A 27,046-nucleotide genomic window follows, 5' to 3' on the forward strand; every position below is an offset into this window, starting at 1 on the left:
TCGACTTACAATCGAAACAGAAGTCATCAAAATTCTTACACTGGAGAGTGGTACACATTATTATTTCCATCCTGGCCGGATCCTGGGCGAATTTCTGGGGAAAGCTGTGCGAAGTTACAATGAAAGATTTTGTTTCCTCTCTCTAAGGACTTTGGCAGCACTATTGCTGTAACAGAGCTCGAAATAGTTCTAGGAGAATCCGTAAATGGCAGCACCTCTCTCTCAACATTTTAACTATAGTTTGAGAGAGTGAGCTTTAGCTGTTGTGTTATCTGACAAGTAAACCTTACGTTTGGGTGAATCGAGTTGCTGACTGAGACCCATATGAGAAAGTAGTACTAAATGTGGTCAGTATTTCAGTGAAGTTGTAGGTGCGAAGCTCCAGGGGTTTAGGAGATACAGCTACCAGAACATCACATGGAAGTACAGAATAGTCTTCATACAGTTGGAGGTAAAAGCTCTGTAAGACCTCTTGTAACGACAAAAGGTGAATAACGAATATATGGGTACATATTAGGACTAGGGGGAAGTCATATAGTAAGGGTATACCTGACGGCGGCCATCTTGAAATCCGCCGTTTTGAATTAAGGTTAAGTTTTTAAAATAGGAATAGGGTCATGTAATACATGATTTAAGGCCCAAATTTAATCAGAAGAACAATGGTGAGGTTAATTTTGATTTACGCGCAATTGGTAAAAAGTTACAGGGAAATTAAATATTGTTGCAGCATATGTATTAGTCCTTTACCCCACCTTGTAAATTTTGTGTTAATGATAATAATTAAATAAAAAGCAGGTGGATAAATATTAGGTCTATGGTAAGAGTTGCCTTGATGGCGGCCATGTTGGAATTCGCCATTTTGAATCAGACAAAAGTTTTAAACAAAACGCATAACATTGGCACCTTATTAATAGCAAATTTTACCATAAATCCAATGGTATAACCATTTTTGCTTTATCATTAACCAGCACAAAATTAAATGGATCGCTCCTTACGACTACTGCTTTGACGGAATTGTTAACGACAAATGTGTCAAGTGTAACTCGATTGCCTTTGTCAGGTGTGCTCACTGTGAGCAGAGCATTTGTGCAAGTCATGCACTATTTTCTGAACTACATATTGATTGTACTAATTGAGGACTTTTCTGGAAGAAAGGCCCAAGTTCAATTATGACTCAATTCCACTTTGGTCATTTTTCCTTAAATTAGCAACTTGTTTATGCAATAACAAATGCTGGTTAATGATAAAGCAAAAATAGTTATACCGTTGGATTTATGGTAAAATTTGCTATTAAGAAGGTGTCAATGTTATGCGTTTTGTTTAAAATTTTTGTCTGATTCAACATGGCGGATTTGAACATGGCCGCCATCAAGACAACTCTTACCATAGACCTAATATTTATCCACCTGCTTTTTATTTAATTATTATTATTAACACAACATTTACAAGGTGGGATAAAGGACTAATACATATGCTGCAACAATATTTAATTTCCCTGTAACTTTTTACCAATTGCGCGTAAATCAAAATTAACCTCACCATTGTTCTTCTGATTAAATTTGCGCCTTAAATTATGTATCACATGACCCTATTCCTATTTTAGAAACTTAACCTTAATTCAAAATGGCGGATTTCAAGATGGCCGCCGTCAGGTATACCCTTACTATATGACTTCCCCCTAGTCCTAATATGTACCCATATATTCGTTATTCACCTTTTGTCGTTACAAGAGGTCTTACAGAGCTTTTACCTCCAACTGTATGAAGACTATTCTGTACTTCCATGTGATGTTCTGGTAGCTGTATCTCCTAAACCCCTGGAGCTTCGCACCTACAACTTCACTGAAATACTGACCACATTTAGTACTACTTTCTCATATGGGTCTCAGTCAGCAACTCGATTCACCCAAACGTAAGGTTTACTTGTGAGTTTCGTACATAGAATTCGCGGTTGTATGGTTCAGCTATTCCAATCGCAAATGTACGACAGAGGAATGTTAGGATAACGAAACTTCCAAAAATTTTAAAAGTGTTTAAGTTAGTTCATAGTATTTTCGATTTAACCGTACAATGGAAAGTGCAATTGCATATTAGACTCTGCAGACAAAACAAAATCGAGTGATGAAAATCAGAGATTTGATTATTAAAAATTAGGTGAAATGAATTACGTACGTAACGTTTTTAAAATGGTACTTTCTTCAATATTTCTTTCTGTCATTCGAACAAATATTTGTGATACAAACGGTGGTTTATTTAAATGAGTATTGGAAATAACCTAAGATTATTAGTTGGGAAAGAGATTTTGAATTCTCTGCTACTTTATTTAACGACTCCCTTTTCTATTGGGCAATAGTAGCAGTAGTGGTTACAGATACCAATTGCTCGTTATAACATGAATAACTTTATATTCAAGGTATGTTTGAATCATATTTTATATTTGTTAATTTTGAGTTATTTTGTAAAGTTTACGTGTATACTTGTATATTTACGTGTATATACACGTGTTTACGTGTATATTTTGTATTGTTGTGAAGAAATAATTATGTCAAGGAAATTCCGAGTTTTTTTTTTTTTTTTTTTTTTTGCGTAATTGTGAAGAAAAATCACATTCACATATAATTTAAAACAGTCATTTGGATAGAAATTATTGTTGAAAATTTAACGTTTTGTTGAAGCATATATTTCGTTACTTCAGCAATAAAACGTTTATGATCGAAAATGTTTGAATTTAGTGTTTTGTTAAATTTTGAAACATTTTACCAATCTAAAAATTACAAAGAAAATTATAAAAATCTAAGTAGCATTCACTGGCTTTCCTAGTAGTTCAGTGGCGTATCTCTGTTTTCGAATGATTTTTTCTTATTTGCGCTAGCTCAGTTACCTTTTGGCTTTATACGTCCAGTCGAGTATCTGTGTATGTTACAGTGCTTATGCCGCTGGGGGAATTCGTGAGTAACCCTTCGCCCTCCAGGCCTGGATCTGCCTATGATTACTTCGTCCGTTATTGAACAGCCTTCATATGCTAATATTGTAATGAGTATAGTTAGAAAGACCAAGATGGCATTGAGACAAATCTGAAGAACCGAGTACGCAGTATATCTTTCTCGCGAGTTGATTCGAACAAGCTCTCTTGAGTTAACTAGGTGAGATTAGGTAAGAAATTAGACCAATAAGAGATTGAAACTATATATAGAGAGAACATTTGAAAAAAGTGTATATTATATGTATATTCTTACCTTCCAATCATTTCCAAAATCAGCATCTGATTTTACAATTGTTCCGTTTCTAATTTGTCTGTCATCGTTCCGGTTGCCATTGAAGTTTCCACACAAGCCCTGCATTTGGTATTTATAATGTGCTGGTACTTCAACATCAACTCTGCTTCTACCGTTCCATTTTACCTAAGAGAAATACATTCAATTGTTTTGTTTATTTATTTATTACAAAAAATTCAAGTCCAATGCATTTATTTCATTGATGTTAATACCATAAATTCAATTCATTACAGTTCACATTTGTGAGAAGAAAATAAACATTTTAAATTTAGTGCAGAGGTGTCGTGTTTGTAAGAATTTGTTATCTCCTAGGGAACGATATAACAATGCTAATCTTATTTCAGTGACGGAACGACAGAGAAATAACATCACTGAAAATTACAACGTAATCCTTATAAACTGAAAGAAGAGGAAACATTCTTACATACACGAATTAGGAAATTACGTAAAATTTAAAGAAGTTTGATCTACCAGAAACATCTTCGTATATTAACTTCCTCTATCCGTGTGCCCGTCCGAGGGAAACAAAATCTCAAGAACTACCAGAGATCACCATCAGTCTTGCTCAGGATGTAGAGAGTTGACAGTTAAGATTCAAGTTCTTTGATAGGGGGCCGCGGTGGCTCAGTGGTAGAGCGTTCACCTCTGGTGCTAGGGGTCCCGGGTTCGATCCCAGCCCCCACCAAGTGAACTTTGTGGTGGACAAACACCGTGTGCGTGGGTTTTTCTGGGTTCTCCCACTTTCTTCATTCCACCATTTCATTCATTACTCATCATCACCGTCTCCTTTAGCCCAACCGGCATAACCGTGGGACGTAAAACTTAAAGATTCCATTTCCAGGAATAATTATTTGAGACTTTCCAGGTTTTTCCTATTATTTCCAATGAAGAGATCATTTTATTTAACCGCTAAGAAAAATTATTATTTTGCAATAGACTCAAATGTATGTGGAATTAATATCCAATATTTTGATCATAAATGTTCAAAGATATATATTATGATCCTGAGATAATAAATTCTAATCGCACTGACACAATGGCGACACTATGAATGATTGGACGAGAGATCCAGAAGTCAATTGTCTTAAGGGGATCATTCAGCCAACCTTTTGCTTGCTGAAACTTGGCAACTTATCTTTTTGTGTATCACCATTTTTGTGGGTATTTTCGTTTGTCTAAATACGCAATCGTTTGTAACCAGTGGTGTATTTAAGGAGGTGTCTTCCGGGCTTAAGCAACGTCCCGAAATATTATTTACTATATTAAAGTAGCAGAATTTTTACATTTCCAGGAATAAAGTTAGCAAAGCCCTCCCCGAAACAAAATCGTAAATACGCCACTGTTTTTAACCCTACGAATCATTTAGGGTTAACCTAACCGTACATAACCTTGTGTTTTAATGGTAGAAAGAGTTGCAAGTTTCGTTTAATTTTTCAAGAAGAAACTCGAAAATATACATCCATTAAAGAAGGAAACGTTTCTTGAAACAATACACGTGAATATATGTTGGCCTATGCTTCCTTTAGTTTGTAAACTGATTGAGACCTTGAAGTTTTGTCGACACTAGAAATAAAATTACTTGATATATCCCTTGTATTGTAACTTTGTCAGATTGTCACACGGATAACAATAAAGAAGTACGGAAAATAACTGCGATTCCCCCGTAATTAGGAGTTTTCCTGTATTTTTTATGTGCCCCAGTATGTACAATATCTGTCCGAAAAGTAATGACCTGTATACAGTGTTATTGTGAAGCGACTGTACGTTGCAGCTCACTCTGTCCGCCGGGCTCGATTATGGTGTAAATCAACTACTGAAGGAGTGCTTTGTCCGTTGTCTCCAAGCTCTCGGAGGTAAAGGAGGGCGATTTCGTAAACCTGCTTCGTCTTATGTACAAGTTGCGATACAGCGCACATTGAAAAAAAAAAAAAAAAAAAAAAAAACGCGATCAAGTGCTGTGTAAAATCAAGTCTGCAGTGAAAAAACTTTTTCAATGGTTCAACAGGCCTGAGAGGATGAATGTTTATCACAAAGGTAAGTCTACAGGTGGAACAAGGAATTTTTGGAAGGCTCGCAAGAGATCGACGACGAAGCTCGCGCTGGACGTTATCAATCACGTCAAGCTACGAAAATGTTACCTGTGTGAAAGAACTTTTCTTACAGACTGTCAAATGAGTGTTCTTTTAAAGGCTGACATGTTAAAAATTCTAAAATCTATCGTCCACGAGATTGAGACCGATGCCCAAAAACCCCGCTCAGTGCAAATTTGCTAAGACGTTTTCTAAATATGTGGAAATGATCCTCACTTTTTGGACAACGTTAGCATGGGTGATGAAACGTGGATATTCCAGTACGACACCAAAACGAAGAGGCAAAGTGCCGAGTGACAAATCTCGGCATCTCCTTATCCTCCCTAAAAAAAAAAAAAAAGCAAATCAGAGATCAAGACCATGAGATTTTTTCTTTGATATCAGAGTAATCGTTCGCCGTGAGTTTGGACCTCCCAGAACAACTGTTAACTCTAATTTTTACGAAGAATTCCTCAAGAGACTGATAGTAAAGATCCGGCGCGTCAAATCAGATATGATAGGCAATTGGAAATTTCACCATGACGAGTCAGCCGACAGTGCCTTCGTCGTAACCATCTAACTGAGCAAATCTAACTTGGTAACGCTGCCCCAACCATCCTACAGTCCCGACTTGGCTCCCGCGGACTTCAGCGTTGCAGAATAATTTACTACGTTAACTTTGGGAGTCCCAAACGGGTCCATTGGACCCATATGACTTTTCGTTTATTAATTGCAGAGTAAGTTTTCGTGAGTGGTCGCTAATATTCCGTGACTTTTTCTTTATGGTGCTCCTCTCCCATGTTATGTTTGAAATACTTTGTTTCTTTAAGTCAGGTGGTATATATAAAAATAATAGCGTTGTGTACCAGGTGGGTCCAGTGGACCCATTGTATATTTTAATGGGAATACTTATTCAATTTTGGTTTTGATTTACATTGCGGTTCATAGATAGTAGGGTTAACGTCAGCGTGTTCTTTGTTCTTTGTTTTCAGTATTATGTTTAAAAATGTTTTATTTATAAAGGAGTTTAATGCAGTTTTAGTAAGTTTTCCTAACAAATTATTCCTTTTGTACGTAATGTCTACTGCTTTATATTGTTTTCTCCCTGGCACCACTTCTCAGAGGCATATTATAAATTTATACCTAAAATATATTCTAAACCAGCCAGTGCATGTTTCACTTTAGTCATTGGATTTAGTTTGTGAGGATACTGACACTTGGCGGACTTTCCGATAATGACATACGCCAATGTCTGTTGGCAGAAGAGGAGGATTTTTCTGGTGATTCGAAAGATGATGGAGAAGTGGACTGTGAATTATTAGAGTTATCTGGAAGTGAGAGTGATTTTTCTGATGTTAGTGACAGCAATGTGCAAAATGAAGCAATTTCACCTCTAGAAGTGGCTTAGAACATTGAAATTTAGTACCCTTCACTACCAGTCGCGGGCGTTCTGGTGCTGCCAATGTAACTACAAAAAACCATGGTTCTACAGGGTATGCTAATAGGGAAGTTGAAGATGAGAAATGTGCCTATTTTTTCGTAGAAACATTCTGAAAACAATTTGCAAGTGAACTAACAAGGAAGGTAGGATAAAATTTCCTCGTGATTGGAAACCTGTTAGTGTTGAAGAACTTCAGAAATATATTGGCGTGCTAATACTTATATGGGTATACAAATCAATGAATGAAAGAACTAGAAAGCTCTGGAGTAAGGAAAAGGATCGACGTATATTCATTTCCATTATGAGAACGAATCGTTTTTAACAAATCGATTCCGCTCTACGTTTTGATGATACAGAGCTCAGGCGCCAGACCTGATGATAAACTATCTCCAATTCGTGCAGTGTTTGAAGACTGGGATAAAACTCCACAGAACGCTTATATTCCCGGAGGTAACAAGACGATGGACCGCTAACAGCTTGTAACTTTTTGTGGACATTGTCCTTTTCGGCAATACATACTAAGTAAACCGGGTAATATGGAATAAAGTTCTGGGTTATTTGTGATAGCACCACAAGCTATGTGTGGAAGATGCAGATATATAGCGGAAAGAGTCCAGAACAGGGAAGAGAGGTCAATCAAGGGGAAAGAGTCTTTGTTCAACTGACGGAAGAAATTGCTGGAAGTAGTAGAAAAATTATTGGGGATAACTTCTTTACAAGTCCTTCTCTTGCACGTAAATTGAAGGAACGAAAACTCACCTACGTCGGAACTATACGGAAGAGTAAGCCGGAACTCCTAACTTCATTTACCAAAACGGATTACAGTAGGGCTGTAGGAACCAGTTTGTTTGGATTCCAACAGGATGCCATGATAGTTTCGTATTGTCCAAAGAAGTACAAAACTGTTACTCTTCTGAGTACAATGCATAACAGCCTGAAGTTGAGACTTTTACAGCAGAGAAAAAGCCAGAAGTAATCCTTTACTACAACAAAACAAAGTCTGGCGTGGACATTATGGACCAAATAACCTACTGTTACAGCATAAAGCAAATGAAAAGGAGATGGTCTCTAGTAATATTCTTCAACATTATTGATATAAGCGCACTTATATTATATTCTTGTCACTACAGAAGAAAGACAAGAAGCAGAGATTGAAACGTTGTAACTTCCTGATTTCCCTCGGCAAACAAATGGCCCATATTGGAGAAGACTTTCCACAGAAGAGAAGCCACACAGAAACTGATCAGCTCACGGAAAAAGAGCCATCGAAAAAGAAAGCTCGATGTGGGATCTGCCCATCAAAATGGGATTGTAAGGCAAGAATCTTCTGTATCAAATGCAAGACAAATGAGTGTTCTGAGAGCAGCAGAGTTGTTTGTGAAAAATGTTTCGTACACTAACCATAAAAAATGCAAAAGAAAAGGAAAAGTGATCGTAATTTTCTGTTTTTTTTTTTTTTTTTTTTTTTTTTTTTTTAGAAGCAAATATTTGCTTCTTGTAATCTAATGTTGTTATTACGTGTATGTAAAATGTTGACTATTTCATTATGCCTAAAAATTAGATTTCTATTTGAGCTCATATAAAGTAATAGTAATACTCCTAAGTTACCATACACCTAGTGTACGGTATAACTACGATAACTACGAAGTGTATTTTATTAATTCGTCAAAAATACATAGCAAAATGACATTGTTTAGTATTTCGATGTTCATTTTCTCCCAAAAAGTTAATTATATTGCTAGAGGATCTCTATATATTACTGTGGGTCCACTGGACCCGGCTGGTACACAAAGGTATAAAAATATGTCTGGAGTTCCAGGGTTAAAGCTGCTTGTGATATTGCTTTTAATGTGCATGCTGTACAAGCCTTCTAGGATAGCTTCGCATATTGGAAATCCCGCTGGAGAAGATGTATCAATGCAGGAGGGCAATATTTTAAAAAATGTTAATTTACAGGTATTATTTTTTCTTATTATTATGTAAATATTTTTTTAAATATTTGTAGTCTTTGTGGCATTACTTACCAAATAGATCTTGTGTGTAACATTTGTAATCAAATGATATTTTAGGTAAATCTCTACTTTCACTAAATCTGTACGAAGAAAGGATGATGAGCTAAGTACTAACACGAAATTCTCAATTAAATTGCCATATATGCATTTCTAATATCCGGTCTTTAGTAATCACAATACAGAACATATGTTGCTTCTACTTACCGTAACACCTAAGTCTAAGGACTTCACGATAACATTGCCTCCCCTCCTTTCAATGTTAATATTATTCATGTTGTACGGTAACTGTACTTCGGCACCGTTGACTAACACTTTTCCTCCTTGGTCTAGTTGCACCTCAGTCTCTCCAAAAATAGCCCATACGGTTTTCGTCCAAGAAACTAGAGTGGTACCTCTATTTTCGTTCTGAAATAAATACAAATTAACGTTATCTCTATTATTTTCAGTATTCAAAATTACCTTCTTTTAGGATTATGAAATGTAACTAGATTTTGCGTGATTCAACCTTAGAAATACCATTGGGGAGATCGATTTTGCCAGCACGTTTAAGTTTTTAAACTTTTTTTTTTTTTTTTTTGCAGGACAAAGTGTCCTAAGAGCTCCTGATTCGACTCTATAATGACCACTTTTATTAGCTTTATATTATTTATAATCTGTTTTATTTTTATTTTAAAAAAGTAATTTTATGTATCAACATTTTTATCTGTCTTTTTTGTCTAAATACTCAGTAGTATGAATCATTTATACTAACCTTGTATTTTAATGCTACGGGCAGATTTGACAACCTGTTGGTATTAGCTGTAACTTATCTTTGTTTCTATTTCAATGTCTATATTTCTTAAGTGTTATTTTGGTATCTTATTTAAACACCGAAGTCTACAAGAGTATAATATACTTGCTCTTGCGGACATGTAGGCCTATATACATACATCTTCAAGATAAAACCGAAGTTCAGATGTTAACAATACCTATCCGTGCCTGGATAGTATAAACAATGTCACACAAGTAGCCAGTTAAAATAAATGTAAAGTAAGTCAATTTGAAACGATTCTATTTTGAGTTTTGTTTCAAATGTTAACTTAAAGTCAATGGTTTTAGTGTAAGAATCACTCGAAAGAAAGTGTGGGTAAATTTCATGACCTTGAAAGAGAAGGGTGAACCCGAAAACTCGATTTTTTCCTCGTATCCGACAGGTCTGGACAACACATAGATACCGCGTTTTGCCCTGCTTTATCTTTAGTTTTCTCACAGTTTCAAGGTAAACAAAGATTCGCCCTTGCTATTTTAATGCACTTGCAAAACATTCAGCTTTATTTCCCAACACCCCGATTTCAGGATTCGCCCTTTTCTTCCAAGGTCCTGATTTGCCTCCTCTACCCTCTTCTTGGTATCAGTCGTAGCCAAGAGTGAAAGTTAGGGGGAAGCATGGTGCCCCGTGCCTGTCTTTGCTCATTGTATATTTTTTAGAAAGTGGGAAGGACACCACAGATATCTTCTGGAAGTCGGGTACGGCGTCCTCTGGCGTTCCCTCTCACTTTTATCCCTGGTCGCACATACAGGTTTGGTAATTTTAAGGTTAAAGGGACTGATAACATAAACATAGTAATAACTTACAAAGGAATGTATTTACGGTTGATAAATAAATATTTTTGGACAATTTAACAAACATATTGACACTTTTAAGGTTGAAACTTTAAACAACATATATATGGTTGTAGAGGTATATTTTCTAGGAATTAGGGTTCCACTAGATGGAAGGGCACGAAACACATGCGGTAAAAAAAAGAAGAAAGTTGAGTATGTCTTCTGAATTTGAAATTTTTCAATTTTACGTCCCACGATTACGTCGTGTATGGTAAAGCAGACGGTGGTGATGAGAAATGAATGAAATGGTGAAACAAAGTAACTGGGAGAAAACGGGAGACTCATGAGAAAACCCACGGTTTGTGCAGCAGAGTGTCTCTAAAATAATGTTTTAATACAACCAATGACATTTCTTGAGGAAAGTCAAGTCAGTAAAAATTAATGACATAAAATATGATAAAACAATAAGTAAGCTTTATCGCTACAAGGTAAAGGAAGAAGGCTTCATTAAAAACTTCTGGAAGTAGTATACAAGAAGAAGTATACAAACGCTTGCCGCTGTCAGCAAGCTCTCCCCGCTGGTCTAGTGGCTAGCACATCCACCTTTGATGTACGAAGTCTCGGGTTCGATTCCCAGTCTTTGGAGCCTTTGGAATTTTAACTGTCCTGGATAAGTATCTGTTCGTGTCCCTGTCGAATTTGTTAAAGGTTATACGAGGAAACTTGGGTTGCTCAGGTATGGTCGATTAATCTTAAAAAAAGGTCCTGGAGGCGGAGCGTGCTGGCGCTACGGGATAGTAACGGAAATCGCTTTTGCCGTGGGTTCAAACCCGGCCAAAGGCAAGTTTTTCTATTTTTTTAATTTTCATAAAACTCTTTTCATTAAAATAAGGTGGAAATAATACTTATAAAAGTGATCTACTTACTTTTGTGCAGATACGTAGTAGTAGTAGTAGTAGTAATAGTAGTAAGAACGGGTTAAAAAGCCCCGCAGAGCTTGTTGTGTTCCACCTTGACTCTCATGATATAAATTTTGTGATCAACTTAAAACAGCTGGCTAGGGTAGGACGTGATTAAACGTACTTCCGGAAGTATTACTCTCCCGAATGGGCCCTGTCTTTCCTTAGCTTATAGCGATAAAGTCTGTTTTTCCCTTTTCTTCTTATAATTATCTTTTGGGGCTTTTACCGACTCAAAAGCTACCGTAGAATAAAATGTTTGTCACACACTAACAGGAAAGTCCAATATTTCTTCTTGTTTTAATCTGCACACTGCTGCTCTACCTTAGTTACATGTATATGCTTCGTCGACATACAGTATATGGCTTATCTCGGTATTCTCAATTTCTATTGTTACTTATACATAATGGGGAAACCGTTGCAAACAAAAGGAATATGTGTCATAAGATTTTAAAGAAAATTATATGAAGCATATGACCTGACAGATATCCTCACTTTTTGTGTATAATAATAATAAACTTTAAACATGGTGAGTACATGTTCCGTCAACAAAATCCTAGGTATAAGTCTTCTTGAGGATACTTACAAGTATATAACACATTTCAATCTACAGGCTGAATTTAATCTGATCTTAAAGAATATTTAAACATACAGATACGTAACGTTTAGTCAGTCATCCTGTAGGGAACGATCAGACTGTGATGAAATGACCTTTTAGTGCAAGACACACGGTCATTATAACATCTTTGAGTTTCTGAGACAGAACTTTGATTATCGTGTGAACATTTGTCTGGTTATATGTCGTGTATCTACACAGAGTGTTTCTGAGTGTTGTTAAAGAAAAATTAATTTGTTGCTTACCATATTTCATATTTGTCACAGTGACAACTTTTTTTCAGTTCGTCTAAAATAAAATTTCGCTTGTATCTGCGGGTTTTTTTTTTTTTTTTACATACTTAGAAACTTTCTCTACTCAACACAATCAAATTAATCAAATAACTCGAAAACACGCTTCACAAATTATTTATAGAAAATATATATTTATGCCCAAAATATAATTGTATGACGATTGAAATCCAAGCTCGCAAAGATTGCACTAAAAGGAAGCGTTGCTTTCTCATATTTACAACTGTAAAGACAAAGGTTTCTATATCAATTCACATATTCATACTTTGTATCAGAATAGTTTATCTTTGTACCAGAATACGTACTTAGCTTATAAGTAGGATTGAAAAAGCTGCAACACCAAGAACATACTTGTGAGTGGAACGGAATTCACATCACAGGTGCTTGCTTGTTCTTGAGTTTAGCGTCTCTCTTCATTTATGTGAGACTTTAGCCTACAGTTTAAAGCAATATCCAAACCACTACCATGAGCTCAAATTTGAGTGCTCTAGCACTGGTAATCCAATGTAGGACCACGTGCACTAAAAGGTGTGCGCGCTAGGCGCTTGACCACGGTAATGGTCTATATCAGAGGTGCATAACATGAATAACTGTTTAACACAGCCATTTCCAACTATTTGATCTGTGACGTCACACTTTGTTGCTTGAGTTCTCAGTGATCCACCCAAAAGGGACTAGGAGAAGACAGTACTATCGTTGATAGAAAAAAAAGTGACAGGAAAACAAGGCGTAGTTGATAGTTCTGCAGGTGTATTTATTACTCGTGGATTAATGAACACTGCCAATCTTGTTTTTTCCATTTTACATACCTCGTTAACTCTCCCTTTTTGCTCAACCTATTCTCTTTCTCCTACTTCTGACAATAAAAGCCAGTTCCGATCGATAGTTGGATATAAGTGGTATAAAAATTCTAATCTTGATAAATTATTATGACGTGAAACCTTCATTTGCTGCAATGAGAAACTGAACATCATCGTCAGGCCAAACAGGCGTTAGATGAGTTCCTGAGGAATTTCATGCCAAGGTGTGTGCTTGTAAATCCATAAGACAAGGATCTGCTGGAGAACAATGACGAACAAATTGTCCAGAAACCATATCCCACACATATTTGAGGGACGACATTCAAATGAACGTTCATGCCTGGGAAGCTACGCTAGCCATCATCCTACACTAAGCCTTCCACCATTATTGATACATTATATTTCTGAAATATGGCGTCCAGAGTACTCTGAAGGAAAGGTGTGATCTCCGCCTCCAGAACTTCTTTAGAATAGCGAACTGGTTGTGTTGGCATCAACGAATAGCAGCCAAGTTTGTGTGCTGTATCAAATAGCATCATGAGGTATCACAGCTCCGCTATTAGCTACAATGATACTTGACAAGGCACGTTTGAAGATTGTGTTTATTATAAAAGGTTTTCATGCGTATATGGACATCATTGTAGGATAAGCTAACACGGAATTTATCCAAAATCCTGACTGTTTACTATTCAGCAAAGGAATGACTGTGTTTACGTTCCCATTGTGGCTCAAATAATTTGAAGTATTAGGAATGCAAATCAACACATTGACATGTATTTCGCCAACCTGATTTTAACAAACATAATGAAACCATTGACTCAATGAAGTTGACATTTATCGTTATGTTTCAGTGTTGCGTTAACGCTGTAGATCTTGTACGGTTTGTCACTGCTGTGTGAATATAATGTTATTTGTCATTCAGTCGTGAGCTCAGGTTTTGCATTTAACCGGTTGTTCATCGCTACGTAGAGTTTGATTTTGTTCAATGCAACAATCTATCACTTGAACACACTGGTGTAGTGATATACCTTGTGCACAAAGCATTTTTGCCGTGCAAGAGCCGCCTTCAGGAGGCCGAACATGCAGTCCCATTCAAAAGCAATAGTCTTTTTATATTGCACTTTTTGACGTAGTTAAACCATAATGATTCGTAATCACATCATTACTTCTTGGTTTTTCATGTGGCACTACGTAAGTTCTGCATGCAGTGTTCTCTCATTGTACTACTATGTGCACAGAACAGAGGTCGATGCATGAATATGCCATCTCGCTGATATTACAATTGTAATGAAGTTTTACTCTGGTATTCAAATTCTATGAGTTGGGACGCATTTGTGTAATTTATTCTTGGTTTTTGCAATATTTGCAAACAAAAGAATGTTTCACACTATTAAATAATTAAAATATTTTACATAGCTATCATACCATGACTTCTATGCTGAACTTGTTGGATGAAGGTTGTGCCAAAACATATCTACACACTCCTTGGAAGTTAACCAAACTGCCATCAAATGTTACATAATGAGGATCTCCATAACCTGTGCAGGTACCTGGCTCTGAAACCAGAATAAAATTAAACGGTTAATATAGATCACTTATAATTAGTTGTACAGTATTTTATATTCTGCTTATTTCAAGATTATGATAATTGATTTAGTTAAGTACGTGTAGTTTAACTTTTTGAATTGCATCAATACTTAAAAAAAATATAGGTATATTCAGGCAGATCAAAAGCATATTTGAGTCTTATATTGTATGTCAGCGACTGATATAAATAAATGATAGTACAACTTGAGCCCTTGTCTTTGTACAGTAGTTTCATTTCCTTTGTAAATACTTCTATACTTAATAAAGTATACTTAATAATGCATAGTAAGGTAAACAAATTTAGAGACTAAAGAAAAAATACTTGGAAGACTGGTATCATTTGGCGTTCCACCGAGATATGGTCATTGACTATATTCACCATTGAGAAAGAAGTCTCTCACTTGACAAAATAACCAGATTTATTATTAGTGTTATTTATTTAACCTTGTTCCAGTTTTAATTTTTACATGATCTTTTAACATATAACAGGAACTAGGATTAGGAATATCAATTGTCTCTTGGATGTCATTCACTTTTGCTAACTAAATTTGTTGTAGAACGGTTGGTTGTTCCTTCAAAATACTGTAGAAGTCCATATAAGAAATACTAGTATTCTACATAAGTAGGAGCCAAACAGAAGACGATGATCTTATAAAGAAAATATTGATTTTGCGTCCCACATGTAATTTTCACGAGAAACCGGACTACTTACTGAATCATATTGAATATTTAGTAACTACTTACGGAAGTATGCAAAATACTATGATATTTTTCTGTGCAAACCTTGCCCTACAAATGGTTGGGCCAGTTAAGTTCGTATTGGCTCCGCTTAAGGACTGATTGAAAGAGCGAATTTTAGCATCTGAGATACGCTGGATAGGTAAACTTTGCACCAGTATTTCAACTGTTATGCTTCAAACAATCTTTAAGTAGGTATATAATACTATGCTTAAGTTACTTTGACTAACAATTCTACCATTTAGTCTACTTTTATAGGCTTCTAATTATTTTTAAACTAGATTTTTTGAAAATAATTGTATTTTCATCAACACTTTTTTTAAATTACACATTTATTGGATTAGGAGAAACTTTCATGGTCTGTTTGACAAGAAAATTTTAGGCTTTCACTTGTCTTGTAAAAGAGCAATAACTTCACAAAATTTGAAGGTTGACATTCATGCAATTTGAAGGTTCACATTCATGCTGTCTCTATTGAGCTGGACAGCATTGCATTTGGAATGTTGGCCTAATAACTTCTAGCATGTTGGCTACGTACGTTCTAGAATTAAGGGTGGTACCAAAATTCTCCTTAGTAAAAGAAATTCTATTACAAAGTTTATATTATAGAAGTGAGATGATAGGTCATTAAAATATAAATAAAAGAAATAAAGAACGAAATTGAGTATAATTTTCAGATTCCATATCACAATACAAATAAGTTAATAAATATATATTTTTAAGTGAATACTTTCATGTTAGTTTTTTGCGAAGATTCTCTGTTGTGTGATCATATTTTGCTACTGAGTATTTAATCGAACTATATTATTCACCAGGATGTTCTGGAGACATTTTCACAAAACAAGAGTTGTATCATCACTTTAACGTGGTTAAGATCTTAGAAAGAGAATTGCACCTTTTTTCGTTATTGACGTTGATGATTCTAACTCGAATATTAAGTAACACAAATAAATTGTCACCCATAGATTTTGAAGGTACTTACAATTTTAAGAATAATAATAATAAAATGAAGTGAAATAAGAGAATGACTTACTACATTGACGTGGAAATTTCTGTGCATTTTCATCTATTCCGCTTGAACAGTCCTTTTTACCATCACATATCATAGACTCAGTAATGCATTTCCCATCACAATACAATACATCTTGTGGTTTGCATTTAAGTTTCTCTGGATTGGAAATAATTTATGTAATTAATGCGTTTATACAATATTACAAGATACATTTTATGAAATTTAAAATTATGAATTAAACACGAGATTTAGTAATTAGTTATTGCTGAAAATTGCTTAATACGTATATAGTTTCAAACTGAAAACAATTGATATATACCGTAAATTTACTGATTTCTGACACAAGGGTTATCATATGATATTTGAAAATACTTCCATGTTGACTGCATCAATATAATGTAACACAATGCCCCGAAGTGTTTATTTTAATTTCGGAAACAAGAAGTAATCATCTGATGTTATTTATCTAGTGTGTATGTTGGAAAGTAAATAACAGCGACACATTTCTTTCGGGTCCCAAATCGTTTGATAATGTTACAATTGTAAGAAGAAGAATTGTTGTGAAGAAGATTCCAATTCTGGAGCTTATTTTGGCCTTACAACTAACATTTGGAAGAGTCGCTTCATGCCTTCTTGTAAGTTGTTGCGAATTAAATGTCGGTTTTTTGGCTCTTAAGAAACTCACCTCAGTAACTCAACAGAGCGATTTACTAATACAACGTCACAAACTTTGTAAACGCCTAACAAACAAGCTAAAGTACTCAAACTGTTAGAGGATAATGTGTTGCTAAACAGGGTCGTATAAAAGTGCATCATGGAGAACACCTACTCATGAATGATTTTTCTTTACGAATTCAAATTTAATTATTGTGCACCATAAACCACAAAAAACATTATGGAAATGGAGAATGATTGCGCCATTCGTTGTTAGTTTGCCAAATTCCGTTCCAGTGACATAGCATTGTAAAATCTCAGACATCATGTTTGGGTGATTTCCTGAGGAACATTATAGAAGCGTGTCCTCAGGAAAGTGTTCGTTCCATTGCAGGCGTGTTACATATACACCATATCATTGTCATTTGACTTCTCGGTGTAATCAGTACGGTGAAAAAACTTGACTTTATGGATGCCACATGAGTTGACTTCGGGCAATAAGTACCGCCATCGGAAGATGTGCAGATCACTGGCGATCAATATCCAGAGAAGTTTCCTGCATCGGGATTGATATTTGTTATTGGCAAATGAAGCTGCTACGACAAACAAACGATTAGGACAGTGACTGGGTATTTATGGAAGTACAAAACTGTTTTTCAAAACCCCTAGAAGTTGTTCCTGGTACAATAAGCAATAGTGAATTCATCCATCATGTTTTTCTCCTTGGAGGTGGGATCATCACTACTAATCATAACAGCGCGAAACTCTTTGAAGTACATCGTAATTTCGCCCACAAATATTAGCAAATATCTAAAATGCATAGTTTCTACATATTGGACCACAATGAACGCACAAATCTGCTCAAAACACATTGCAGATTCTTCGTGAGTTATAGAAGGAACCCTACACCGATTACAATATCTCACTCCATTTCAATTAATTCTTGGGGAGTAAGATCTTCCCTGATGATGGCAGGTTGCAACGTACAGTTGAAAACTATTTTCCATAGAAGACTTCAGACTTATTTCACCACGAAATCCAATAATTTACTGAGTGATGGCAAAAGTATGTTATTGCAATAGTGACTATTTTGGTTAAGAATTGTTGTAGTTTCACTTTTCATCTTTCTCCTCCGTTTACCCATTCAAATTTGTGCACTTTAGATGGGTAATTCGTTCGCTGTGATCTAATGGATAAAAGCTACCATAACTGGTCTAGCCCTCTGGAACTAATTCTTAGTGAATGAGACCGTTTCCTTCGAAAATGATGATCATCAAACCCTTCACTTGTGACTTATGCATGTGAATTTTTGTTGTGTTGCCAATGGCTGTCGTTTCATAAGAGGATCGTACTTAAGACATCTTATTTTATTCCTGAGAGCAATGTATTTGAGAAATTTGACGATGAGTATGTTGTTAGAATGTAGTCTTCGCAGCTTGACACTCGCTGCTTTTTCCGTTTAATTTTCAGAGTGTGTGGTATATAACTGTAACAGAGGGCTTTTTTTCAAATGTTCATGGATAATACGTATCATGGCTTATTGATGTCGAAGATACTGATAATTTCCGGGAAACTCAGACGATTGTTATCAGGAAGACGTTTCCTCACGGAGTACATACTTTTCTCATCTCTTCGTGTGTTTCAATGTTCTGTTCAGTTATCTTGTTAACTCGCTGTCACGAAAACGTACGTGTCAATCAAATGTGCTTGTTCTCTTCAGTGCCTTATACGTGTAAACATTGTGTAAAGCGTCGTAAATTTCTAAGGCTGATTTTCCCAATTGTATCAGAAGTTAGGACTATAGCATTATGCTTCGTGGTGAAAACACGACCAAATTACCGCGCAACACATGGTAATGTTAAACTCCGCTACGTGGTTGCTGGTCCAGAGTGTACTAAAACTTACTTCAATCACTCGACAGACATATACGCTCGCGACCTTATTATCATTCCTTGTGATGAGCTGTTTCCTCTACTTGAATAAAATCAATCCGGAACTTGATTGACTCATTACTTATATGCTTTTAGCGAGATTGCCACTTATTCTTGACCGTTAACACGAAGTATCAATCTTACTAACGGAATTATTTATCCTTTACTTATGATTTCGAGATAGACATCTTAAAATAAGTTTTGGTAATATGAACTCGACTTTACTTCACTTGTTGTGGTTGATGAGGTCTGAAGTATTCTCTCAACTTAAGGAAAGAATACTGATACTGATACATGTATTGCAAAAATGTATAAAACATTGAACTCGGTTCCGGCTATGTATTCACTACTAAGAGACAGCGTAGAAGAGAAAACTCATATTAATCAAGATTAAAAACAACATGTATCAAAATGTTTAACATATATAGATAAGAAATTGCATAACGTGTTACATACTGTCATATGAAAGCAATAAAAAAACTTAAATTCAAGACATAACTGAAATTATTTTTTTTGAATGATAATGTTTTCTTTACTGTTAATGGGGTTCTGTAATTTTGGCTATGTTAGGATGTAATTATGCCTCCTATTGTAAAATTCAATACCATGTATAGAATCGAAGAATGCACTAAATTGAATTGAGGTCGTCATTCTATGCAGCGTTCGTGAATTTCATTACAACAAATTCATTGACATTAAAAATCATATTATATTTGGCGTGACAAACATACTACTATCTAGAGTCTGGTTAAAACTAACAAGGTACATTCGCGAACTATCCCATTGGGATTAGTGTAAAATTGATTCAAATGCGAAGTTCTCCGCTGCCCAATGTGTATTGTACTAATTTTAGCGGCTCATATGGGTAATTTGCATGTTTGTGGGCCTTCATACATTCGGAATTCAATCATACACTACTATATCGTTCGGACACAAAATTGGTTTTAGTTTCTTTAGATGTAACTGGACATGAATGTGGGAATATGTAAAACAAATTGGATTAATTACTGCTTTTCTGACACATGTTACCCACCCCTGCCGCCATATTTGATCTGCCATATTGGATTCAATTTTTTTGTTTTTTCAAATGGGAATATTTGCAAGTGATATATCCAATCCATGTACAATTTTCTGGGAAATCCATTGGTGTAGTGAGTTTTACGGTGGCTTGTACAGTTTGCAATGTATTGCATGTTAAATGCCAGGCGCTTCACGAATATTGAACCAAATAGAAAGTTGTGCAGAGCCCCTTATGTATATGTAATCTTTTACGTGATATATCCTTGACGAAATATCCTCTGAACGTGCATACGTACATGCAGATACACAGACGTCAGTACGTAAATGGTAGGTCTTCATTCAAATTTGGTTGTATCTGGACTTACATTCGACATTTTGACCGTAATACAATATTTCGTTGTTATAACATGGAAGTATTTCACCCGCAGAAATGAAATAAGATTATGACACAAATGTTGTAAAATGTTTGTTTATACCTACAGAGTTTGTTTTTCAGTTAGAAATTGTTTTAATTGGTCAACCCTGTGAGATATGAGTACAAAGATTATTAATTAAAATTAATGTAATTGATGTGAACCAACAACTGATTGGCAGTACGTAATACGACAGCAGTACAGAAAGAAAATTGTACTCATTGTAAGTGCCCAGACTTACATGCTGCTTTTGTGGATATGTAGGATAAAGTTTGTACCAACTGTCCAAAAAAAAAAAAAAAAAAAAAAAGGAAGAAACTATAATCATTTGTATTGTAAGTTTTTTTGTTTTATCATGTTATTAGATCCTTGACGAATAACGTTATTTAAAAAAGACTTAACTTATGTAGTCTAACCTATATTTACATAACAAATAGAACAATACTTCAGTATGCTTATATGTTATAACAGTTGATCTCCCGAATTTCGTTCGTATATTGTGTAAGAAACGCAAGACATAGAATATTAAAATATACAGTTTGCAAAGGAAAACTCACTCATTTTCGTATCACATATCGTGAGAGGTCTTAGTCCACAGTTTGACTACCAGAGGATACTCGAGTGAAATGGCGGCAACAGAAGCGTGGCGTGTATATTGTATCCTCAAGTTTCATGCAACAAGATCACTAAACACCGTTAAATGACATTTCTTCATACAATTTCAAAAAAGAATCACCAACTGAAAAGAGAATGTAATCGATACTCCAAAATTTACAGTAACTGAGTGTCTGTAAGAAGATTTTTACGGAATGGCCATCTGTTCTATACGATCAGCATCTGATTAGATGGCCTCCCGGTTACTTGATCCAATCTTTTGTGATTTTTTCTTGCACTTTTATCAGAAATAGAATTTATGTACCATCCTTGTCAGCTGATCTTGATAATCTAAAGAATCAGATCAGAACGCTTATACGTATTGTTGATCAAAATATACTCCAACGTATATGATGGACCTGGACTACAGTGTTAAGATGTTCCGCGTGACTAAAGGAATGTATATCGAGCACTTGTAGCACTTGAAGTTGTCAGTTGATAAGTTTTTCTTTCTCTACTATATGTTTCAATACTCCATGTTTTATACTTTTAACACAACATACTAACGAAATCAGGGAGTTGATACGTATGTGCTAGTCATGTGCAATTAATAATAATAATAATAATAATAATAATAATAATAATAATAATAATAATAATAATAATAATAATAATAATAATAATAATAATAATAATAATAATAATAATACACTTACTGCACATTTCTGGATCTTCGTCACTTTTATCTTCCAAACAAGCTACATATCCATTACAAAGTTTTCTTCTGGGAATACATCTACCATTGTTACATTGAAATGTATCTTCATCTTTATTACATCCAAGTTTTTCTATATTAAAGAAAAGAAAGAAATAATTATTATAACAGTGTATTCAATAATTTGTTGTGGTTAAAAATATGTATTTGCTACTTTTGTGTATAGAATCCTACGATTTGTAAGGAAGTCGAAAATTTAAGTACAGACATGGTCACAAAGCACATTTTCCTTAAATGAATTATTTCAGCTTAACCCTAGAAAGGTAAACTTCACTATCAATTCATTTAAGGTAAACATATGTAGACTAATATTTACGTACACACTAAATAATGATGTATAAATATATGATTCATATAAAAACTATTATTGTTGCTTTGCTCAAGGTTCCAAAATTGAAGTTTTATTGTTTAGATAGTATTACAACACTATTATCCAGGGCTGTAATTTGTGGGGCCAGGGGGGACAACTGCAACCTAGGAAAGCTCGCCGCCGTTCGAGGGGTCCCATTTTAACAAAAATTTTCTTACTCCTATACGATACGAACATGAAATTATAAATGAAGCATCAAACAGGTTCCCTACATTACATAAACAAAAAACTATAAAAAAAGATAAATAAAATAAAAATGAGTTGTGGGCCCATTTCAGTAAAAAAATCTACTATTAGGGTCCCTAGAAATAATATTTATTCGTATGGCTTAGAGATTTCTCAATATTGTCCCCTTAATTAATTTGTTAAGTATGGAACGTGCTCAGGGCGTAAGTAACCGCCCCGCAGACCTTGGGAGCGCCCGCAGGCTTTGGGGGACCCATAAAGAGTAAGAGAAAAATGAAAGAGAGGGGCCCAAGAATTAGAAAACAACTTTTTCTAGGGGGCCCAAATACGCGTATTAATACTTGCTCCCAGAAAAAATCTATGTTACGATGCTGCTATTATCTTAAATCTTTTAGAAGTACATAGAAGAGCAAAATAAACATTATTAACACTTAAGAACAAACGTCTCAGAAAGTCTAGATATAAGTCTATCACTAGGAAGCCTGTTACTAGGAAATATTGAATTCATATTGGATAATTCTTTCACATTAGATGTGAGATTGGTTCGTAAATCACACACAGTTATGACACATTTTTATCTGATGTTCACCACATACTGGCTTATTGCAGTTACGGCAATGTTCCTTCTTGGGATCTTCCCACTTGAATCTGTCATTGGATTTGTCTTCCAAGAAAAAACATTCTTTCCTAGCAATTCAATAACACCACTAACTTTCGTCAAATGTAAGTTCATTTGCCTTCTCATCTCTAAAATATACTGCCTTCTCTGTCTAATGTTATCCAGATTCTTCTCTTGAATGCATGGCGAGACTGCTGTTTTTGTTTTTACTACATTTGGAAACTTTCGACTTCTTTGGTTGGATTTGTGATATCACATTCAACAGTTCAAATTGCTGACACAAAATGTTGTTCAATATCATTTTCACTGAGATAGTAATCTGGATCTTTGTCGGAGTCATCTGCTTCTTCTTCTGACCTCACATCAAATCCAACATTATCTTCCTCCATTTTTGAGTGTGAGGTCTCCTCTAATATCACTAAAATAGATTCCTCGCTATTTATTGCACCACACTTATTCACTTTTGTAGTACAGTAATAATTAATTCTTTACGAATGATAATGGTCCATTAATGGTAAACATACGTAAAAAATGCCTGCAAGGAAACTAACGCTAAAGGTAAGCACACGCTAAACTTACGTGTAAGATTTTACGTTAATAGGTAAACATACGCCAAATTTACGTATAAGGTTCTACACTCAATCGTTTGGTACTGATAACATAACACCTATAGAAGTAATTAACGTCGGAACATCAAACTAACTAACCCGCGATAGCATATCTTGAGGATTGTATTTCTACACACAGTTACTGTTACGTCACATCAGTGTTTCCAACTCGTACATGTAAAATTTACGTAGTTTACCTTTCTCGGGTTAAAATAATACAGTTGAGTCCCGGTATTCCCAATATCCGGTTAATGCGAACAGGTTCAGGAGGAAAATTTTATTTTTTATTTATTTATTTGTTTATTTTGTGACGAAAATACACAGTTTTAGGAAATTAATAATTAAAAGGATGAAAATGGATGCGTGTTTTCGTGGAAAACAAAGTACACTTTCGTTCAATGCATTTTTTTCTTTAGAGGGTCTAGCTTATCATTCAGAGTAAAGGTTGTATGTTTACGCTTACTCGCCGTAACAATCGGGTCTTGCAAATGCTCAAAACAGATGAAACAGTGTTTGTACTGAAACAACAACTGACAAACTGCCGAATGCTGTAGAATGAACTACGCGAAGATAATAATACCCCTAATGGAAAGATATTTAACTAGTGTACATACTGTAAGTGGAAATTAATGGCAAGTTGTTAAAACATTTTTAACATTTTTCCAGTAGAGTACATACGTATACCGTGTGGTTAGAAAACGTGTTTTGAAATACTATACGCTATGTATTACAATGCAATAAACGTGTTCACCCAATTCGAACCGCGATTTTACTGTTATCCCAGATAATCTGTTGGAATTAGCGGGACTGTACTGTACTAGCATAATGTCAAAGCTAACAAGCTAACAGGAAGCTAGGGGAGAATAAACATAACAAAAATATTTTTAAAAATTACACAACTTGGCCTTATAAAACCTATTTCTGCAACTTCAATTTTACTGGCGCTCATATTACCACTTGCAAATAACTTTTCATGACGACATGGAGAGCCAAATTGTTTTCCAGTGCACTGAAGCGGATGATTCCCCATAATCCATACAGATTGTTAAGCAAACTATTTTTATCCATTCTTATTACTTTTTTCACTGATGCTTCTTTTTTCGAGACACGTATATATATATATATATATATATATATATATATATATATATATAAAGTTGAGATCAAGTTAAACTACTTTCCTGCACTTGCTAATAGTTCTGCTCTGAAGCGGTGATAGTCCAACCTGGTACCCTACTCGCTCCCTTCTCGAACTGCAATATATACCACACTTCGTGGTTGACGTTTCTAGAGCGACGAGCTTGCGGTTGTTTTCTTTTTCAATACTGGAAATGCTGAGTTCTAAATACTCAAAATGGTCTGTCACTGATAGGAGTCAAGATGTCAAAATGTTCTATTACTTTAGGTGTCGATTATGTAGAGAAGACTACAGCATTACAAAGTCGTACACATGGAACCTTCTTGGTGATATCACAAACTTTACGATTACCCATCTTATATGCTTGTAAAATATTTTAATAAGTGATAACGTAACATATGAGAATACTTTAATCGTAACTAGAAACTGTACTGTCTCCAACATTTTCTTTGTAGTGCGAAAATAGAATTACACGAGGCTTTATGTAATTGCAAAATTAAGTTAATCTTACAGTAAAAGTGGTAGAGCGTTCACCTCTGGTGCTTGGGGTCCCGGGTTCGATCCCAGCCCACGACAAGTGAACTTTGTGCTGGATAAACACCGTGTGCGTGGGTTTCCTCGGGGTTCTCCCGTTTCCTCCCACTTCCTTCATTCCACCATTTTATTCATTACTCATTATCACCGTCTCCTTTAGCCTAACCGGCATAAACGTGGGACGTAAAACTTAAAGATTTCATTTCATTTTTTCTACTCGCCCGGGGCAAGTGGTTCATCCGTGCGGGCGAGTATTTAATACCATACCGAAGAGGTAAGTAAATGATTTCTATTGTGAGATGTGGGCTAGTAGCTTTTTCTCTTGGACTAGTAAAATTTGTTGCTTATTTGCATTCCTGAACTAAAGTATGTACTAAAATAAACGAAGTTTCATAGACATTGTTTTCTATGATATTTTAACCTAGTTGTACGAAAACTTCTCGAACACCTTGTGGAGTAAAATAAACTAGAACAGAATATGTGGCGATTAAAAGATTTAAACATGCTAGTTACCTAAAAATAATATTTGACAATACTGAATTTTACTTATTTAATTAAAATTAAAGTTTTAAATGCTAAGTATACTTACTGCACATGGCAGGATCTTCGTCTCTTTGGTTAGAACAATCTGGAAAGGTATCACATCGAGCATTCAAACTTTTGCATTCACCATTGCCGCAGTCAAATAGATCTGGACCACATCCTTGGTTTCCTCCTTAAAATACAATAATAAAATGAGCATAATTAAACATAAGAAGAAAACTAAAATATTTAGCATATAATGTAAAAGAATATATTTTCGTAATATGTGTCGCTAATTTCTCAATTATCGTGAAGATTCACCTTCACAACGAATCACCTAAATGCGGATTTGTAGTGTATAAACTTAATGAATTAATGATTTCAACACTTAATTTTCAAGTTATTCTCTAAATTAGTGGTTCCCAATACATGTGTCACGACACATTGGTTACCATGCAGTCTTATAGAGTGCGTTGCGAAATTTTAGAATATAAAAATCATGAAATATTGAATAATTATTTGCAATGAGTTTCGAGACAGAACGTAGCAGTCAACGCCTCCAGCTGCAGCGAAAACCTTCAGCAGTACATAGAATCAGTACTGTTCCGAGAGATAACTGACAAACTTCGCACACATATTTCTATCCCCAAAATAAAAGAAAAGTTTAATTTGCTCTTTGCTGAGAAGCGTTTAGTTTCAGAGATACAGGCACTTCTAGGCAATTTAAGTAGTAATAATGATTTCAGATTGGCTACACTACCACCACAAACTAATAAACCTATATCTCTGAAACTAGTTACTTCTCGCCAGAGTGAAAAAAATTATCTTGTTTTGATGTGAGGAAATGTGTGCAAAGTTTGTCACACGAAATGTGACACCTAAAAAGGGATGATAATTATTATTATTATTATTTGAAATTCTTTGTCTTTGAAACTATTGCGCGCACAACCTTGGAATTCGCTATAAATGTTCTACTTGTAGTTCAAGCTGTTAGACGGGATTTTTTTGAAAGGGAGCTCCTGAGGAGTGATACCAGGACTTGAATTATGTTTTGTCATTCGCCAGATATCAAAACTATTAGACGTACAGCCATGAAATTTTCTATAAATGCTCTTCTTTCCTTTCAATCCGTAGAAGACGCGTTTTTTGATATAATACAATTAAGGGTAAATAAGGGGAGCTTAATTACTTTTTGCCGTGCGCCAAACCTCCAAAACTATTAGACGAAGAACCTTAAAAATTTGTACAAATGATATCCTTGCATTTCGAATTGTAGATAAGACGAGCTATTTTGAAATGA

The 27,046-nt window shown here is 35.1% G+C and overlaps 1 protein-coding gene across 2 annotated transcripts in view; it reads right to left on the minus strand.

The window, feature by feature from the left end:
* The window catches only part of LOC145680794 (kielin/chordin-like protein), a 222,949-nt gene that overhangs the window by 176,076 nt on the left and 19,827 nt on the right, over window positions 1–27,046 (minus strand). For both annotated transcript variants that reach the window (XM_081751833.1, XM_081751832.1), the window contains exons 3-8: window positions 25,814–25,939; window positions 21,711–21,842; window positions 16,404–16,538; window positions 14,471–14,601; window positions 9,001–9,201; window positions 3,236–3,400 (exon numbers count right to left, since the gene is read on the minus strand). In XM_081751833.1, coding sequence (XP_081607959.1) covers window positions 3,236–3,400; window positions 9,001–9,201; window positions 14,471–14,601; window positions 16,404–16,538; window positions 21,711–21,842; window positions 25,814–25,939 — 890 coding nt within the window. The remainder of the gene's footprint in view (window positions 1–3,235; window positions 3,401–9,000; window positions 9,202–14,470; window positions 14,602–16,403; window positions 16,539–21,710; window positions 21,843–25,813; window positions 25,940–27,046) is intronic.

The sequence above is a fragment of the Thermobia domestica genome, chromosome 3 (assembly GCF_964235325.1).
Source record: "Thermobia domestica chromosome 3, izTheDome1.hap1.1, whole genome shotgun sequence".
Lineage (NCBI taxonomy): Eukaryota > Metazoa > Arthropoda > Insecta > Zygentoma > Lepismatidae > Thermobia > Thermobia domestica.